Source organism: Suricata suricatta, chromosome 12 (assembly GCF_006229205.1).
Source record: "Suricata suricatta isolate VVHF042 chromosome 12, meerkat_22Aug2017_6uvM2_HiC, whole genome shotgun sequence".
NCBI lineage: Eukaryota > Metazoa > Chordata > Mammalia > Carnivora > Herpestidae > Suricata > Suricata suricatta.
Window position 1 is genome coordinate 20,611,084 of NC_043711.1, and position 20,879 is coordinate 20,631,962.

Here is a 20,879-nt window from a genome sequence, read left to right on the forward strand (position 1 = left end):
GACTCGCTCAACATAGGGTTGCCGCAAACCTTCAATTTGTAAAAAACCTAGCATCTGGGAAGTGCAATAAAGCAAAGCACAATAAAAGCATGCTTGTAATTGGGCGGTTTTCTCCCTGACTGCCTTCAAATGCTTTTGGTGACATGACCTAAATCAAGACCTCCCTTCAACATTATGCTCTATCTTCTTCCTCTGCCTTATTCTCATTCAGAGCTCTAAGCTCTAACTACTACCTGATATTCTATAGACTTAATTTTAACTTACTTACTAACTCTGGTCTGTTTATTGCTGTATACGAGGCATCTAGAACAGTGTCTAACACGGAAGGAGTATTCAGTCAACTCTTGTAGAACTGATGTGTTTAAATGAAAAGGCATAGATACATACCCAGAATACATGTCATGGGGCAGGTTTCTTCCAGATTACTCAGAAACACTTCTTTTTTGTAGAACATTTTTGTGGGCTCATGTTCTGTCTCCTCTGGGTGAATGAAGATGGGACCATAAAAATAGGCAGCTCCATCTCGGACCCATACCTTTTCAATTCTTGGGGGAAAAATAAAATAGAATAGGTTTCATTCTTGAAGGATTAATCTACCCCAAATCCTGTTAGCCAAAAACTTACTAATATTTCTTATTTAAAAAATAAAAATTTGAGAGAGAATGATAGAGAATGAGTTCAAGTCGTGGAGGAACAGAGGAAGAGGGAGCAAGAATCTTAGGCAGGCTCCACACCCAGTACAGAGCCTGACACGGAGTCCATCTCATAACTGTGAGATCATGACCTGAACTGAAATCAACAGTAGGATGCTTAACCCATTGAGCCACCTGGCCGCCCCAATGATATTTACTATTTTAGAGAAGTTCCAACGACTGTTTTGATAATAAGACAATTTCCTTGATGTTTTGCCCTCTTTGACCACAGAAGATATTCAGAAAGAGAAATGAACATTTGGCTACTCATCTGAGAGGAAAACAGTTTTAACGCAACACTAAGGCATGTTCCCAGGTGTTTTCCCTGAGATGCTGATGATGAAACAAAACTAAACATCTGTCACTGGACTTGTCAGCTGAACATACACGCAAACCATCAATATTTGCGGTCAGCTAACATGAATGGCATATATTCCTGTAAGGCAATGGTTCGTGACCTTTTTGTGTACCAAGATAAAAGAGCCCTTCACCCCTTGAGAGTCTGACTAAAGCCAGATACTATGTCCCTAGTAAAAATTAAAATTCATATGTGACTGCTATGTACCAGGTACTATATCATTCCTCACAACCACCCCAACAACTTGTTGTTATTGTCTCCAAAGTCTTGTGGTTCCCAAGAAGAAGCAATATCCTCATCTCAGTTACTGGTAACTGTATCCTTCCAGTTCCTCAAGCCAACACACAGAAGTCACCCTTGACTCTTCCCTTTCTCTCTCTCTCAGACCCCACATCCCATTTATCAGGAATCCTATTAACATTAACTCAACCTTTTTATTTTATTTCTTTTTTTTTTTTTTTTTTTTTTTTTGAGAGACAGAGACAGAGCGAACAGGGGAGGGTCGGAGAGAAAGGGAGACACTGAATCCAAAGCAGGCTCCAGGCTCTGAACTAGCTGTCAGCACAGAGCCTGATACAGGGCTTGAACCTACGAACTGTGAGATCGTGGCCTGAGCCAAAGCCGGACGCTCAACCGATTGAGCCACCTAGCCGCCCCTTAACTCAACCTTTTAAAACAGGATCTTGGGGTGCCTAGGTGGCTCAGTCGGTTAGGTGTCTGACTTCCGCTCAGATCATAATCTCCCAGTTCGTGGGTTCGAGCCCCGCATCGGGCTCTGTGCTGACAGCTAGCTCAGAGCCTGGAGTCTGTCTTCCGATTCTGTGTCTTCTCCTCTCTTTGACCCTCCCCTGGCTCATGCTGTCTCTGTCTCTCAAAAACAAAAACAAAAACAAAACAAAACAAAACAAACAAAAAAACAAAAAACAAAACCAAAGCACCAGGATCTGACCACTGGCCTGAACTACCATCATTGTTTGTTGCCTGGATTACTGCAACAGCCAGCCTTCTAGTAGATAACTTTGCTTCTCTTTGACCCTTAAGTCTCTTCTCAAGAACCAGTAGGCAGAGCAATCCTGATAAGAACTAATTCGGATGTTCTGCTGATGCTTAAACAAATACAATGGTACTCTTTTTAATTCAGTAAAAAGCCCAAGTGCCTACAACGGTCTCTGAGGTCCACAAGAGCTGCACTGTATGCCGTGGCCCTCACCTCCTGTCTAACTCAATGCATGGCTCACTTTCCCTGTAACAAACTCTTCGGATTTGACCAGGCCAGGCACGATTCTCTCTAAGGTCTTTATCCTGGCTGTTCTCGCTTCCTGGAAAGCTTTCCTTTTGGATATTCTCATTACTCACTCCCTCAGTTTCTTCAAGTGTTAACTATCAACTCTCAGTGAGGCCTATGTACACCACCCTCCTTAAACTTCTGTATCTCCTCACTTTGACCACAGCGCTCCTGAGTGTTCCCATACTCTATTTTTTCATGAGCTAATGTACCTTACACTTTACTTATTCATGATGTTTACTGTTTGTCTTTCCACTGGAATGAAGATCCTTGGCACTAAGAATATCTGTTTATTCATTAATGTATCCTCAGAGCCTGGCAAATAGCAGGTTTTTAATAAATGATTATTGAATGAGGAAAAAATGGAATGAGGAAACTGAAGTTTAGGGAAGTAAATCATTTGCCTAAGGACATGAAGCTAGCAGGGCAGGGACTTACCACCAGGACCTCTTGGAACCAGCCACTACTCTTAACCACTATACTGTCCTCTACTGTCCGATCCTGTACCTGACTCCGTCATTGCTGTTTTATGCCATGCACCCCCACTTCCATCCATTCACTGTTCAACAAATATCCAAGCCCTTACTATGTTTTAAGAACTATATGCTTGGAGCAGGGAAGACAAAAGTGAGCAAAAAGACAGGGACCCTATGTCAGGGCATTTGCAGTCTAGTATGGAAACCTGACAGTAAATAACACGACATATGCTCTGAGAATCAGGGAGACCCAATCCAGTCTGGAGGGCACAGGAAAATCTTCCTTAAGGAAGTATTATCTGAAATTTAAGCTGAAGGAGTTCATCATGTGAGATGGGCAGGAAGACTTCTGAGTTGAGAGTTCAGTAAATGGTAGGAGAACAGAAAAAGAGCTCATAAGAAGAATGTAAAAAAGAGTGGTTAGAAACGAAAGCAAGGCAAGTGTGTGCAAGGAAGCTGGGGAAGGTACAGGATTGCAGGGGCTGGGGGGGTGTGTGTGATGACGTGTGTCTTCATCCTCAAGAGTGATGAATTTCCACTTGCTCCAAATCTGTCTGACCCAACGGCATCTTCCGTGCTTCAGTAGCACTTACCTGCCCACGCGAGGGCGCACCAGGCCGTGAGACTTGATGAAGACACAGTCACCGACCTTTAGCCACATGTCATTGTAACGGAGCTGCTCAAAGTAGTGGCAACCTGGTTCACCGTTTGACATTTCCACAGGGACATCTTCTTTCTCCTGTGGTAAAGGAAACTGGTTGAAGATAGGCAGCTCACAATCAAGGAATAGACAGAGAAGGTAAGAAAGGAAAGCTGACTTTCCTTCATATTAACTTAGAAGAGAAAATAACCATAAATAGAAGTTTTGATGAAGAAACTAAAAGATTAGGGTAATGAAACAAAACTAAGTCTTATCAAATATTGCATTTATTTTAAATTTCTAGTTAAGTTTCATAAAATGTTACTCCCAGATGCTTTTATCCCCTACCCGTGTCCCCTGTGCAAAAAGAGCACTGGAGGGGATTTAGCAGCACTCAGAAGCAGCCTCACTCATGCACTGATATGGAGGAAAAGGAGCAAAGCCTGCATAAGCTTCCTCTTCACCACATTTGCTGAGATCTCAAATTCTTAACATTAACAGTTGATAGATTTAAAATGATCATTTTGGGGGCACCTGGGTGGTTCAGTTGGTTAAGCGTCCAACTTTGGCTCAGGTCATGATCTCACGTTTGTGAGTTCAAGCCCTGTGTCGGGCTCTGTGCTGACAGCTTGGAGCCTGGAGCCTGCTTCAGATTCTGTGTCTCCCTCTCTCTTTGCCCCTCCCCCACTCATGCTGTTTCGGTTTCAATAATAAACGTAAAAAAAATAGAAAATGATCATTTTGATTTACTCTAGAATAGAAAGGAATAGTACAGCCTCTGTGATAAAAAAACACATACTCTCAATTTTTGAAAAAATTACAAGGTCTGTCACCTACTGGCTACTGTGACATTGGGCAAATTACTTGACCTCTTGGGCCTTAGTTTCCTCATCTGTAAAATGAAGACAGTGTGCCCTTTAGATGGGGTTGTTAGGAAGCTTCAATGATATTCTCCATGTTAAGTATACAGAACAATGCCTGACTTATGAAAAGCGGTTTAACAAACATTCATTATTGTTGTTTTATAGTTTTGGCAGAAAAAGGAAGAAAAAAGTTCTGATCTGGTGCAGATAGTGGTCACAGCACAAGATGTTTTAAACATACTAATTTCAAAACACATTTTTTAGTATATATTTCTGAATATGCTCCTTGAATGTTTTCAATATGCTCCTTGAGGAAACCCCAGAACCCCCAAAGTTTCTACTGCATCTCCCGGACAATATCTGAAACTTTAAACAAAAATATCTCCTTTAGAAGGTCCAAACAGTTTGTTTTTATCTCTACGACTTTAAATGTGCTATCTAAATGCTCTTCCTGGAAAATCCTTAAGCATGAGAGAGGTCGCACACATGCTAGGTAAGGGGCCCCTGCAGGAATGGAAGCTATAAAGTAATCCCTGAGAGGGAGAGTAACTTTTTCTTTTAGGGATGGGCTCTGTTCTTAAGTTTTATTTTGTTTCAAATAATCTTCCTGCCCAATGTGGGGTTGAACTCAATTCTGAGATTGAGAGCTGCATGGTCTACCTGCTGAAGGTATTCTTTTAAAACATTCCAGGAATGAACAGTTTTGGTCAGCCATAATTAAAATAAAGGTATGAGGAAAAAAAAGGGAAAAGATGTGTACAAGAGAGTACCCTGGAGACTTATGAATTCTAAGAAAAAACTGCTAACTTGGATATAAATTTTAAAAAATTAATTTAAAAAAAAGATAAAGAAGAAATCTATGTTATTCCCATACTGGCTTCATTTGGTGTTTCTTCTTATTCTTTCACAATTAATGTCTCTATGATTCCCAGACATATTGGTAAAGTGTAAAAAACATCATGTTCTTTCCCAAGCTCCCTTTCTCTTGTAACACTTTTAGGACACTAAAGTGGACTTTTTTTTTTAATGACACTAAGAATTCAATTTTTTCCAGTTTTTATATTAACAGTTTAAAAGTTTTATGTTTCTTGGTTATATAAAAGAAGTACATTTGTTGGCGTCGTCAATATTAAAGTGTGTAAAACTTAAAAACAATCTTCTGTTATCCAACTCTAGAGATAAGCGCCTAGTACAGCATACAGCAGTGTTTCATGCTGTTTTCGTTTTCTCATTCATGTATGTAAACTTACAGTTTTCTTTGTTTTGCGTAACGATGGAACTGCATCCCATTCTGCCACCTGTCAATCATGAACACCCTCCTACCATAGGACTTGGAAAAATATAAACGTGACACATATAAACCTACTTCACTGGTCTCACTGGCCATACAGTTGGCATGCTTATGGATGTATGACAACTTACTCAATTCCTATTCATGGGCATTTGGGTTTGGCCAAGGGTTTTTGCTTTTACAAGTAACACCGATGTCGTAGATGGGAAAGGAGAAGTGTGCTTGTGCTGCCCGCACCTACACCAGCTGTGTCCAGTATCAGCAGTCATTAGAACTCTTGCCAATCTGCCAGGCATTTAAAAACTATTAGATTAACACATTTTCTTACCTTTTTGGCTGTGTTCCCTCTTATAAATCATCTCTTTGGTCTTTTGCCTATTTTTCTAGTGTAGCTTTTCCCCCTTAGGTTTCCAAGAGCTCTTTGTGTTAAGAATGGCAGTCTTTAGACTGTTTTATTAAACTAATAAGAGTATTTTCCACTGGTTATACTGATAAAATACCCCCCCCCTTTTTATGGATACTGGATTTTATATCATGGATAGAAAGGACCCATACCAAGCTTATAAACACATACATACATAAATACATAAAAAATATATACGTAAATAATAGTAAATATGTTTATGTTAGAACTAGTACTCTTTCTTTATCTCTGTTTTCATTTTTTTGTATCTCACTTTTCAGAATCTCAAGTGAGAGAAAATTCAGATGGGCTTTTTCCTTTTTTTTTTTTTTTCTCCAAAAAGCTACCAGTTTTTCCAGTATCATTTGATTCTATCCTCTCCTACTGATTTAAAATACTACCTTTATATTCTAGATTTTAATTGTGAAAAGCCTATTTTATTCCTTCCACTGACTGGTCCTGAGCTATTATCTCAATTTTTAAAAAATGTAGTTTTACAAAATAAAATGTCTGGCAGTGCAAAGCACTTTGATTACTTTTCCCCCTTCTTTTCCTGGTGACTAACATGTTCATTCTTTCATAAGAATGATGGCATAATTCTGTCAGGTTCCAAAAGCAAGTCTTTCATGCCCCTGCATAGACTGTTTCTCTTCCCATAGATTCCATGCATTCCTTTTAAGGTTTTTTTTTTTTAATGTTTGTTTATTTACTTATCTATTTATTTAGCGAGAGAGAGTGAGTGAGTGGGAAAGAGGAGACAGAGAGAATCCCAAACAGGCTCCGTGTTGTCAGCACAGAGCCCAATTTGGGGCTTGAACTCAAACTGTGAAATCTTGACTCAAGCCAAAACCAAGAGTCAGACACTTACACAACTGAGCCACCCAGGCTCACCTCTCAAGTTTATTTCTTAATGTACCTTGTTGTTAAGGTGAATCAGATATTTTCTTCTACATGACTTTCCTAACAGCTACTAAAGTGTATTCAACATTTACATTTACTTTCAAAAGTTTTGTGAATTACTGTTTTGTTTATATAAGAAAGCTACTGTCTCATATAAGGACTTTGAAATTCCTATTTATTGAATTCTCGGTTTTCAAACCTTCAGTTAATTTCTTCCCTATTATTTGCAAAACAAAATTCTGCCTCTGTATTGTCAATATTTTTGCTATTTTTGTTTGTGCGCATTGGCTACTTTCAGAAAAATATAGGTAATAGTAGAGCAAGCAGGTTTAGGTGTGAGAAACAAATATAATTTTAAAAAATTACTCAGGAAATATCCATCTAAAGACTAAAATAAATGAGTTACTGCACTTTACCAAATAATTTCTCCCTAGATCTATTAATGTAATTAAGTGTTTTACTGAATTTTCCTAATTTTGACCAATCCTTGCATTTCTAGAATGAACTTCCACCTACTTGGTCATATTGTTCTTAAATAACTAATTTGATTTCACTTATAAAAACATATTTTCTCCAAGTATTTTTTGCATTAATATCATAAATTAGACTGAACTAGAGCTTTTCTGTTTTTATTTTGTCAGGCTTAGAAGTCAAGATTATTCTGGTTTTATAAAATAAACTGGGAAGTTTTCTTTGTTCTCTATGCTCTGAAATAATTTAAACCATATTATAATCATAGGTCTCTTAAAGGGTTAAAAGAACTCACCTACAGAATTATCTGATCTGAGAACTCTGTGATTAGCTTTCAAGACATTAAAAAAGTTTCTTCTTCTTATCCACTTACATGTTACATCTCTTCTTGACTCCACTTTAGTGATTTATGTTGTCCTAGGAAATTATTAACTTTATTCAAGATTTCAATTTATTAACAAAAATGTACAAGTTTTTAAATTTCTTCCACATTTGTATGTCTGAGCTTAATTCGCTTCTTTTTCTTATTAGGATAGTTGGTAGTTTATCTCACTGGACTTGTCAAATGATTGGCACTTGGATTTACTTCTTTCTTTCTTTATTACTTGAGAGAGAGAAGGAGAGAGGATGTACGCACATGCATGCACATAAGCCAGCAGGAGAGAGGGGCAGAGGTGGGGAGACAGAATCTCAAGCAGGCTCCATGCTCAGTGTGGAGCCTGACAGGGGGCTCAATCCCATGACCCTGGGACCATGGCCAGAGCTGAAATCAAGAGTCAACCGACTGAGCCACCCAGGTGCTCCTATTTAATTTTTTTAAAGTAAACTCCACACCCACACACTCTCAGGACCCTGAGGTCAAGAGTCTCATGCACTACTGACTGAACCAGCCAGGTACCCTTTGATTTACTTCTCAGTTCTACTGTTGTTTTCTACATATTAATTTCTGTCCTTTTATAGTTCCCTTCTTTCTGTTTACCTAAGGTTTTATGTTGTTGCTCTTTTTCTAATTCTGATTTTGAATGCTTTATTCATTTTCTGAAATGGTATTTTAAAATGTAAAATTCTTTTCTGTGTGGCTTTTAACTACATACCTTTTCCAAGTTAAAACTGTCTTCAGTTCGACTATCTTCTGAGTTGTCTGTGTTCTTCTCATCATCCCCTTTATCCGCATTGGCAAATACAGAGGCCACTCGGACCACAGGCAAGGGCACATCCCGAGGGACAAATCTAACTGAGCTGATAGGCATGGTCCACAGTTTAATTTTCTTAAAAGATTTGGTTTTGGCAGAATATCGTGATTCACAGACAAAAACATCCTCATCTCGAAAGTTTTCTGGGCATAATTTAAAGTATTCCTGGGAGATACAATAAAATTTATTAGGTGAATTTTCTGAAAACCAGTCAACCAAAAAAACTAAAACCACACATCAGTCAAGCAAACAAACATAAGCTAAACTGTGAAGACTTTCTGACAGTTAACTACAAACAGAAAATGGCTAGAGATGTAGGAGCAACTCCTTGCTACAACATGGCCTTATTAAATACACACCCTTTAGCTTAGCTTACCAACAGCCCTTTTGAAAATATATTAGCATTTCATAATACAGCTATAATATTCCTGAAAGCTTTGGGGCAGGGCTCAATGTGCCTGTATCAGATAGATACACAAAAAGTATACTTTATTACCTAAAAAGCATACTGACAGTCTTCAGAAAATTATCTTTCAGAAAATGTCATCCTCAAAAATTAGCCTTGCAGTATAAAAAACACTTAAGCTAACTGCATCCAGCTATTTATAGTGCAGGCAGCAAATGGTCTTCCATCATGATCAGATTAATTTCTTCCCAAATCTTTTACACAAAGCCATACACAGTTAAAAAAAAATTCAAACGGTTTTAAACAGAGCACCTAATTAGTAAATACCAATTATCTGTGTTTGTAAATTTTATTTTCACAGAATGATTTGTATTTTGAGGACTAGTAAGTTTCTTACCTTGACAAACATGACCACACATTTTCCTAGAATTTTACTAACGGGAACTTTATTGTAATAGTCACTCTTAAAAACTTCTTTTTCTAGAAATTTTCGTGTAGCCAGATGGAATGTTTCATTTGGCCGATAAAACCAACAGCCATACAACCATTTTTCACCTCAAAAACAAAAAGGAAGAGAGAATTACCATTAACAGAAATCACACATTCTTGGCAAAAGAGCAAATTCTCCATCTATTCTCCCGTGGCCTGAACCCAACAATATGCTTTTTTTAGGCCACAGTTCCTAAAGATAATTATCTTAGAAGAAATGATACTTTAAAATTATGAAATATAATGAGGCCTAAAAAATGCTACTCTCCTCCTCATATGAAAGATGTGTAATACACAGGATGAGGAGGGTGAGGAGACAGCGGCCCCCTCTGCTGGGGCCAGGACGCCCAGGGCTGCATGCTCCGAGAAGGATATGGGATACTAAAGGACGCAGGTAGCACTCAGGGCAAGGGGGACGAAGGTACTTCATGAGGGAAGTGAGGGAATTGGACTACCCTGGATCATATTTCTGCCTGCTTCTGGCTTCATTAACTCTTATTTGTTCTCTGGGTCTTAAGTTAAAGGCAACTGTTCTAGGACACCTTTTTGAAATCAAATTCTAAGCCAAGGCACATGTCACTCGAGAGTAATTTCTTTTTCATTTGTGATTTATACCAGAGTGGTTTTGCCAGGAGCAAAGCATGAGCCTTTAGTTCTTCTGAGTCTCTGTTATTCTACAGAGTTTGGCTTACTATGTGTTTTTAATGAACACCAGTGTAGTGAATAAATCTTAACCTCACTTCAAGAAGTTACATTTCTTTTGACTCAACTGTACCACTCACTGGCCTAAGGGTGCTAGATCTCATGTTTTTCATAGTGGGTGCTTACTTATATTTACTGATATGCTACAGAACAACTGTTGCCTGAGTTATAATTTTCTTCCTTGAGAACCAAGGCAGAGTAAAATAGTCATATGTCACCATCTGTCCTTTGATTTAAAACGAACTTACCAGCAGAATCTTCCCACAGTCTCTCAATACAGACTATGTGTGGTTGCAGGTTGGCCTCTGCAGGTTCCACATAGACGTAATCTCCAACATGGTACATGCTGTTCTTAAAGCTGCAGTCCTGGCTGTATGTGCGGTGTAAGCCCGAGAGGCCTGCAGTGCCTGAGTGGTCTTCACTCTTTTCAGCTTCTTCAGTGAAAGAGAGAAAAAGGTTCCCATTAAAAGGATGATGGAATCAGATGTAGGATTCAAGTAACACATACTAATACATTTCATTCTTTTATAGACCTTCAAGGTCCATATTCCCAAGGGCTTCTACTCAAAAGTACCTTTTTGAATTACAATGTCATTAATTTAAGTAAATACATAAATAATGGATCTACAGAATAAAAATAACCACCTTAATAATAAATGTTCAAGGTAGTCATTCTGGACAATACAGAAAGGTACACAGAAGAAAAGAGGTCACCTATAAATCATGTAATCCTGGAAATAATCTCATATGTACTTCCTCTCCATCTTAATGCCTCTGAAGGATTTTTCCCTAAGTTACTATATGGGTATGTCACAATTAATGTAATCTTAGAACTGAGAAAATATGGAATATGATTATGCAATATAACATGAACTAAACATGTCTACACTAAAAATAGAACTGTACAGTTCCCCGGAGATTAATGCTTTTCTTTTTTTTTTTTTTAATTTTTAATGTTTTGTTTTTTTGAGAGAAAGAGAGAGAGAGAGAGTGAGAGCGAGCGAGCAGGGGAGGGTCAGAGAAAGGGGGAGACACAGAATCCGAAGGAGGCTCCAGGCTCTGAGCTAGCTGTCAGAACAGAGCCTGATGCGGGGCTCGAACCCACAAACCATGAGATCATGACCTGAGCTGAAGTTGGATGCTTAACTGACTGAGCCACCAAGGCGGCCCAGATTAATGCTTTTCAATAAGACTTATTTTTGTTAAGCAGTATTTTTAATGGCTCCCATTCAAGCCATCATGTACAAATACGATAGGTGTTTTTTTTTACTTTTTCTGAGAGACAGAGAGAGACAGCATGAGCAGGGGAGGGTCACAGAGAGAAAGAGATACAGAATCGGAAGACAGGCTCCAGGCTCTGAGCTAGCTGTCAGCACAGAGCCCGATGAGGGGCTTGAACCCACGAACCGTGAGATCATGACCTGAGCCGAAGTCAGACACTTAACCGACTAAGCCACCCAGGTGCCCCAAGTTGTTTTTCTTTCAAGATAAAGCTGTGCCCACATTTTTTAGTACTTCCTTACAATAATTTTCTATAAATGCAACAGCTAGAAAAAAGCATTTTAAATGGTTTTTTAAGTTATTTATTTATTTTTTAATGTTTTTATTTATTTCTGAGAGAGAGAGAAATAGCATGAGCAGGGGAGGGGCAGAGAGAGAGGGAGACACAGAATCCGAAGACAGGCTCCAGGCTCTGAGCTGTCAGCACAGAGCCTGATGCAGGGCTCGAACCCACGAACTGTGAGATCATGACCTGAGCCGAAGCCCGACGCTCAACTCACTGAGACACCCAGGTACCCCTAAATGTTTTAAATGCCTTTTCCAAACCAACCCCCAAAATTCTGTACCAATTTAAGTCCCTCACTGTGTGGAAACAAGGGTCTGTTTCTCCATTCTCATGCGCCAACGTTTCTAATTTTTTAAAAATTTTGCCAATATTGGTGGAAAATGTTATCTAGTATTCGATTAGTAAAATGAATTCATGTAACATACACAAGAAACTCACAAGGTACTTAAGACTAAAGACTTAAAACAACTCAACTGCAAATATGCAAAAGGATGATTCAGAGGGCAGAGTCCTGAACCACAGAGGACTGTTTCTAGGCTTTGGAACCTAATAGTTCTGCCTAACTGGATTTTAAGATTGCTTGGAATTGAAGACCCTTTCCCCTCCATTTCTCCCTTTCTCCATGGGAATATCTCTAATTGTTCTATGATGCCCCATCACTGTATTGTAGGAGCAAAGGACTTGTTTTTGGTTTCATAGGTCCAAAGAGGGAGAGGAACTGTGTCCCAGGACGGGTCATACCCAGAGCCTCACTTATACACACCAATTTAAATGATTTAAATAAGATTTGAGGCATTTGAGCTCATAAAGCTGTTAATATTTCAGTAAGATTTTGATACTCAGCAGCAGGGTATTACTGCAACAAACACCTATGAAATATGGAAGCAACTTTGGAATTGGGCAGTAGCAGAAACTGGGAAAATTTTGAGCAAAGGCCTCGGTTGCCTTGCATACACTATAGTAGAGAATCAGACATTAAAGACTTGACAGTAGAAGGCTCAGGGATCCTTGTTAGACAGTGACAGAAGCTTAGCAGAACTATGTTCTGCATTTACGTAGATTCTGGCCGGCTGATCTTTGGTTAGCCTTCCCCTTTGTTCATTTGTTGTCGTTCTACTACCTCACAGATTTCGCCAACTTCATCTTCTAATCCTTCTCTAAATGATTCCTTTCTGCTATCATTAAAAAAAAAATTATGTATGTGTGTATGTATGTATGTATTTTTGGGAGAGTGCAAGAATGGGAGGGGCAGAGAGCGGGATAGAAGACCTGAAGTGGGCTCTGTGCTAACAGCAGTGAGCCCAATGTGGGGCTGGAACTCACGAACCGCGAAATGATGACTTTGGCCGAAGTTGGAGACTCAACAGACTGAGCTGCCTGAGGGACTCATTAAAATTTTTTTAAACAAATCAAACCGACATATAGCAATGTGTAAATTTAAGCTGTACAGCCAGATACTTCAATACATTTATGTATATTTTTGTCACTGCAGTGACACCATGTTAATCATAATACAGTACTGCTATCTATATTCTTTATTGTGCATTAGCTCTCCATGGCTATTTACCAGTCCTTACAAGGTTGTACCCTTAAACACCATCACTCTTATCACCTCACCCTACTTTGGTTTGTTTTTTTTTTTAGGAAACTTTATTTAAAAAAATTTTTTTAATATTTATTTTTGAGAGAGAGAATGTAAGCAGGGGAGGGGCAGACAGAGGGAGAGAGAGATTCCAAAGTTGGCTCTGCACTGTCAGTGCAGAACCTGATGTGGGGCTTGAACCCAAGATCCATGAGCTCATGACATGAGCTGAAATCAAGAACCAGAGGCTCAGCCAACTGAGTCACCCAGGCACCCCTCTGCTATCATTTTTTACTATTTTAAAAAATTTTTAATGTTTATTTATTTTTGAGAGAGAGAGACACACACAGAGTATGAGCAGGGGAGGGTCAGGAGAGGGAGACACGGAATCCAAAGCAGGCTCCAGACTCTAAGCTGTCAGCACAGAGCCTGACGTGGGGCTCGAACCCAGGAACTGTGAGATCATGACCTGAGCTGAAGTCAGCCGCTTAACCGACTGAGCCATCCAGGTGCCCCTGCTATCATTTTTAAAAAACAGTTTCATTGAAAGGCGCCTTTGGCTCAATCGATTAAGCGGCCAACCCTTGGTTTTGGCTCAGGTCATGATCTCATGGCTTCTTCATGAGTTCAAGCCCCACATCGGGCTCTGTGCTGGCAGTGCAGAGCCTGCTTGGGATTCTCTTTCTGCCCCTCCACTACTTATGCTGTCTCTGTCTCTCTCAAAAGTAAATAAAAAGTTTCACTGAGATATAATTTGCACAACATACACATGTACTACATTCATGTTGTTAATGGACATTTGAGTTGTTTCTGCCTTTTGCCTCTTGTGAATAACGTTGTTCCAGATATTGATATATAATTAGGTGTAGGAGCCCCTGCTTTCACTTCCCTGGGTATATACCCAGCAGTGGAACTAATGGATCACATGGTAATTCAATGATTACCTTTATAAGGAATTGTCAAACTGTGTTTCCACAATGGCTGTACTATTTTACATTCCCACCATCAATCTATAAGGGTTTCAATTTATCCACATCCTCAACAATACTTGCTATTTTTTAAAAAATAATAGCCACCCTAAAAAGAATGAAGTGGTATCCCAATGTAGGTTTGATTTGCATTCCCTAATGATTAATGATGTTGAACATGTTTTTCATGTGCTTACGGCCATCTGTATAATTTCTTTGGAGAAAGGTCTATTCCCACACTTTGGCCATTTTTGAATTGTTTTGTTACTGAATTTATATCATATCCTAGACATCAGACGCTTATCAGACATATAATTTGTGAATATTTTCTTTCATTCGGTTGGTTTGCCACATTTTCAATTTCTAAGAAATTTTCTTTTCTGTGAATTTAATTTTTATGGCCTCCTGTTCTTATTTTATGGATGCAGTAGCTTGTCATCTCTCTGAAGGTCTAAATCTTAGTTTATTAGTTTTAATTAAAAATATTTTTTAATGTTTATTTATTTTTGAGAGACAGAGCACAAGTGGGATAAGGGCAAAGAGAGAGAGAGAGACACAGAATCCAAAGCAGGCTCTAGGCTCTAAGCTGGGAGCACAGACCCTAAAGCAGGGCTCAAACCCATAAAACATAAGATCATGACCAGAGCTGAAGTCAGACACTTAACAAACTGAACCAACCAGGCACCCCAGTTTATTAGTTTTTTAAAAATGTTTTTATATATTATTATTATTAATGTTTATTTTTGAGAGACAGGGAGAGCACAAGAGGGTGAGGGGCAGAGAGGATCTGAAGCAGGCTCTGCACTGACAGCTGAGAGCTCAACGTGGGGTTCAAACTCACGAACCACACAATCATGACATGAGCCAAAGCTGGATACTCAACCAAATGAACCACCCAGGCGTCCCTACATTTTTATTTTTTGAGACAGAGAGTGAGCAAGCACAATTGGGGAACGGACAAAGACAGAGGGGTACAGAGGATCCAAAATAGGATCTGAGCTAACAGCTGAGAGCTGGACATGGGGCTCAAACTCACAAACCACAAGATCATGACCTAAGTTGATGTGGGATGCTCAACCAACTGAGCCACCTGTTTTGTTTTGTTTTTTAATTTTCCTCCATCTGCTTTTTTCCCCCTCAAGGTCCTTTTTTTTTTTCTTTGTTTTATTCTCTTCTACCTTAGAGGTTTGCCTTAAATACTTGGTCCTATTTAAGTAAGTACCTGCTTCTATTTAAAAGCAAAATGCTAAAAAAACTGACTAGAAGCTCTCTACATACATGATTTTGTCCCACTGCCTGATCCATTTCTCAAGAGAAAAAATCTCCTGTCTCGGAACTATAAGCCTGACTGCCAATATCCTAGGAGCAAAAGAGTCTCAAGGGGTCTCACTACTTAGTATAAATCCTCTTATGATTCTCCTCTTCAGAACTGTACTTCTAACCTTTCAGTATGCTGCTGTCCCTAGACTCTTGAAGGCAAATAGTCACAGGAAATGTTGGGAAGTGATGTGGAGGTTGAACTCAAATTTAGAGTTGGTGCAACCGCTCTGGAAAACAGTGTGGAGGTTCCTCAAAAAACTACCAATAGAACTCCCCTATGACCCAGCAATAGCAATGCTAGGGATTGACCCAAGGGATACAGAAGTGCTGATGCATACGGGCACATGTACCTCAATGTTCATAGCAGCACTGTCAACAATAGTCAAATCATGGAAAGAGCCTAAATGTCCATCACCCGATGAATGGATCAAGAAGATGTGGTGTTTATATATACAATGGAGTATAACATGGCAATAAGAAAGAATGAAATATGGCCATTTGTAGCAAAGTGGATGGACCTTGAGGGTGTCATGCTAAGTGAAATAAGTCAGGTGGAGAAGGACAGATACCATGTTTGCACTCATAGGTCTAACAGGAGAACAGGAGAAACCTAATGGAGGACCATGGGGAGGGGAAGAGGGAAAGAGAGTTGGGGAGAGAGAGGGACGCAAAACCTGAGAGACTACTGAATACTGAAAATGAACCGAGGGTTGAAGGGGGGAGGGAAGAGGTGGTGGTAATGGAGGAGGGCACTTGTGGGGAAGAGCACTGGGTGTTACATGGAAACCAATTTGACAATAAACTATTAAAAAAAAAGAGTTAACTCATCCTCCTGTTTTCAGCACCACAATTTGTAGAAGTACCTGGTACTCTAATCCCTGCACTATTCAAGATAGGAACTGGCCTACCTTAAGGTTTTCATCTGATGCCAGCACTGAAGCCAGAGTTAGCAACTTACCCATACATTTTCTACTCCCAAATTCCCATCCACATGATCTTCTTTTCAATGGTTTCTCTTCTCTTTTTCTGAGGGAGGGGGATGCTTTACATTTGTCTTTTGTTTTGCTTTAAAATCTGTTTTCCATCATTTTAGAGGTGTTTTGGGATACACTAGTGGCAGGCATCTGTACAACCTGCCACAGTTAGGTAACAAGTCCTCCATGTTGTTTTACTTTTGCTTACTTACCTTTGTGTGAGTACTTAATTCTGGTAGTTAATACAGAAACAGGGTGTATGAGATCTAGTATCCCTCAGTTTCCATCATTATTAAGATTTTAATGTTTTTTTTTTAATTTATTTTTGAGAGACAGAGAGAGACAATGCGAGCAGGGAAGGGTCAGAGAGAGAGAGGGAGATACAGAATCCGAAGCAGCCTCCAGGCTCTGAGCTAGCTATCAGCACAGAGCCCAACGCAGGGCTCAAACCCATGAACTGTGAGATCATGACCTGAGGCAAAGCCGGACACTTAACCAACTGAGCCACCCAGGTGCCCCAAGATTTTATGGCTTCAAGACAGAGAAGGCTGACTGACACACACACAACTACTACACTACTTTCTGGTGGCTTGCTGTCTTTTTAATATTCATTAAGTAACTTGACATTGCTTGATCTGAAGCAGACCACAGTTGTCTCATGGCTAGTAATAATTAATTACAATAACTCTCTGGGTCCCCTTTCCTACTCAGTCCTTCCAGTGCTGACTTCACGTTGTATGGCAAAGCACCACTTCTCACCTACTTCTGGTCACACTGCTGGGAAATACAGTCCCTGAGTTGGTATAAAAAAAGTGTTAACAGAGCTGGTCTTGGCAGCCTCAGAAAGTAGCTCTGGGAAGCAGGGCTCCCTCTCCTCTCAACAAAGGCCTGCAGGTTCCTGAGATAGGCACAGCAATGGGAACGGAAAGAAAATTGCCTACTTTTTCTTTTTTAAGTTTTTTGTTTAATGTTTGTTTATTTTGAGAGAGAGAGAGAGAGAGAGGGAAAGAGAGAGAGAACGAGAGAGAAGAATCCCAAGCAGGTTCAATGCTCAGCATAGAGCCCAATGTAGGGCTTGAGGCATGGCTCAAACTCATGAACTGTGAGATCATGACCTGAGAGGAAATCAGGAGTCAGATGCTTAACCAACTGAGCCATCCAGGAGTCCCTCCTACTGTCTTTTTCTTTATGTACCCCTGCTTTTCTACCACACGCCTTCTTCAGAGATTAAGTCCCTGGAAATATTTCCTGGTAGCAAAGGATCAATCAAGGGCAGTGACCAATAGTCGTTTTTAAAATGTCAGTCTTGAGGTGCCTGGGGGGCTCAATCTGTTTAGCATCTGACTTTGGCTCAGGTCATGATCTCGCAGTTTGTGAGTTTGAGCCCTTCATCAGGTTCTACGCTAACAGCTCAGAGCCTGCCGCCTGTTTCAGATTCTGTGTCTCCCTTTCTCTCTGCCTGTCCCCCACTCACGCTTGCTCTCTCAAAACTAAACGAAAACATTAAAAAATAGCTAAAATGCCAATACTGCTTTTTCTCCAGAACGTACCAGGTTACATAATGGGTTCACATATCATTGCTAACCCACCACAAAGCAAGACAGGCGTGTTCAGTTCCTGCTCTTCTATTAGATCCAAGACATAAGCAGCAGCGAGCCCCACAACTAAGTGTGCATCAGAACCACCTAAGGGACTTGTTAAAACACAGACTGTATGTCCCACCTTCAGAGTTTCTGAACCTGTAGGTCTGGAGTGTGACCAGAGAATTTGTATGTCTAACAAGTTCTCAGGTGATGCTGATGCTGCTTGCCTTTATGCCACATTTTGAGAACTGCCCTATAGTAATTCAAGAAGCAGCTGTCATTAATTTTGCATCACCAGGAAGTGTCAGCAAAACTTAAAAAAATCCCAAGCATACAAAATTCTGTCAGTAGAAACAACGTGGATAGTCCTAAATGTGATACCCATTACAGTACTGGCATTTTCTGTTTTCTCTTTCACTGATTTCCATTCTGATCTTTAGTATTTCTCCCATGCAAATACTAACCAGGCCTGACCCTGCTTAGCTTCCGAGATCAGACGAGATCATGCGCGCTCAGGGTGGCATGGCCTAGACTGATCTTTAGTATTTCTACTTACTTCAAGTGTGATTGACTTTCTAACATGGAACGTAGACGTATATAAGACCTTTATTCCTTTCTGGTATATGTATCTAAGCTACAAGTTTCTTTTCATGAACTCCTTTAACTATATCCCATACATTTTAATATATTTTGTTTTCATTTGCGTTCAGTTCATGATTTTCCTAATTGTCCTTGGGGTATCTTCTATGGTCCACAGATTATTTAGAAGTGCACTGCTTCATTTTCAGATATTTGGGAATTTTCCAGTGTTTTTTTTCTGTTGCTGATTTCTAGTCTAATCCCATTGTGTTCAGAAAACAAACTTGGTATGATTTCAATCCTTTTAAATCTTCTGAAACTTTGTTTCATGACCTAACATACAATCCCTCCTAGATAGCGCTCCATGCGGGCTTGATAGAGCATATACTGTGCAGACCCCGGGCGCAGTGTTTCACACCTGAGTCAGGTCAAGCTGGTAGACAGTCCATCTCAGCTAGCTCTGGCTGTTATAAAAATGTACCATAGCCAGGGCAGCTCAAACAACACTGACTTCTCACAGTTCAGGAGGGTAGGAATTCCAAGACCAAGGTGCCAGCAGACATAGTGTCTGGTGAGAGCCCACTTTCTGGTGCATGGACAGTTGTCTTCTTGCTCTTCATCCCCTTATAATGGTAACGGTCCTATTGTGGTGGTTCCACCACTATGACCACACTCAAACCTAATTATCTCCTAAAGGCTCTCCCTCCAAATACAGCACACTGGAGATGAGGCTACAACTTAGGACTTTTGGGGGGGACATAAACTTTCAGTCCATGTTCAAGTCTTCTGTACTTTTTGCTAGTTGGTCTATCAACTGCTGAGAAAAGAGTATTGATTTTTGGTATACTTGGTCTATCATTGCTGAGAAAGGAGTACTGAGACTATAATTAAGTGATTTTTCTTTTCTATTATGGTCAGTTTCTGCTTCATGTATTTTGAGGCTCCACTGTTAGGTATACATACATTTATAAATATTATATATTCCAATGTCCTGACTCTTTTAATATTATGAGATATCCCTCTTTGTCTCTAGCAATATTTGTTAAAGTCTATTTGAGGGATGCCTGGGTGGCTCAGTCAATTAAGCATCTAACTCTTGGTTTCAGCTCAGGGCATGATCTCAGAGTCCATGAGTTCAAACCCTGGGTTGGGCTCTGTGCTGTCTGTGCAGAGCCTTCTTGAGATTCTCTCTCTCTCTCTCTCTCTCTCTCTCTCTCTGGCCCTTCCCTGTTAGTGCTCGCTCTTTCAAAATAAATAAATAACCTTTAAAAAAAAAAAGTCCATTTGATATAATAAAGCCACTCCAACTTACTACAGTTACTATTTGCATGGTATATCTTTCCCCCTCCTTCTCCTTTCAACCTATTTGTGTCTTCAAATCTAAAATGAGTCTCTTACACACAGCACAGAGTTGGATCTCTTAAAATTCAGTCTGCATTTTGATTGGAGTGTTTAGTCTTTTCACAATAGGTAATATAATTATTGATATGACTGAATTCACATCTACCATTTTCTTTTTTTTTTTTACATGTCTTATGTTTTTTGTTCCTCTTTTCCTTCCTTACAATATGTATCTTTCACTTATCACCATCTACTTCAGGTTAATGCTGACTTCATTCTGTTAAATAATGCAATTTTGCTACAAAACACCTCCATTCCTTTGTGCTACTACTGTTCATATACATTATTTCTATAAATGCTGTAAACCTAACACTGATGATATAACTTTTTTTAAAATAATCTAAGTTTTCTAAAGAAATTGAGAAGAAAAGTGAAAAAAGTATAGTGTTTTATATTTACCCACATATTTACCATTTCCACTACTCTTCAGTTCTTTATTGTGGATTTGAGTCAACCGCCTGGTGGTGTTTTCTTTTGGCCTGAAGCTCTTCCTTTCAGATTTCTTATAGGGAAGATCTGCCAGCGATGAATTCTGTTTCTGTTTATCTAGGAATGTCTTACTTCAGCTTTATTTTTGAAGGAGAGTGTCACTGGATATACAATTGTTGGTTCAGTTTCTGTCCCTTTCGGCTCTTTTTCATGTCACTGCTTTCTGGTCTCCATGATTTCTTGAGAACCATTATCATATTACTGTTTCTTGGACCTGAGAAGTTGTTTTGCTGCTTTCACAATTTTC

The 20,879-nt window shown here is 39.5% G+C and overlaps 1 protein-coding gene across 17 annotated transcripts in view; it reads right to left on the reverse strand.

Annotated features, from left to right (window-relative positions):
- Positions 1–20,879, reverse strand: part of PBRM1 (polybromo 1) — a 118,835-nt gene that overhangs the window by 26,059 nt on the left and 71,897 nt on the right. For all 17 annotated transcript variants that reach the window (XM_029917490.1, XM_029917501.1, XM_029917488.1 and 14 more), the window contains 5 exons: positions 10,418–10,603; positions 9,376–9,533; positions 8,474–8,737; positions 3,405–3,550; positions 388–545 (listed from right to left, as the gene is read on the reverse strand). In XM_029917490.1, the coding sequence (XP_029773350.1) occupies positions 388–545; positions 3,405–3,550; positions 8,474–8,737; positions 9,376–9,533; positions 10,418–10,603 (912 nt within the window). The remainder of the gene's footprint in view (positions 1–387; positions 546–3,404; positions 3,551–8,473; positions 8,738–9,375; positions 9,534–10,417; positions 10,604–20,879) is intronic.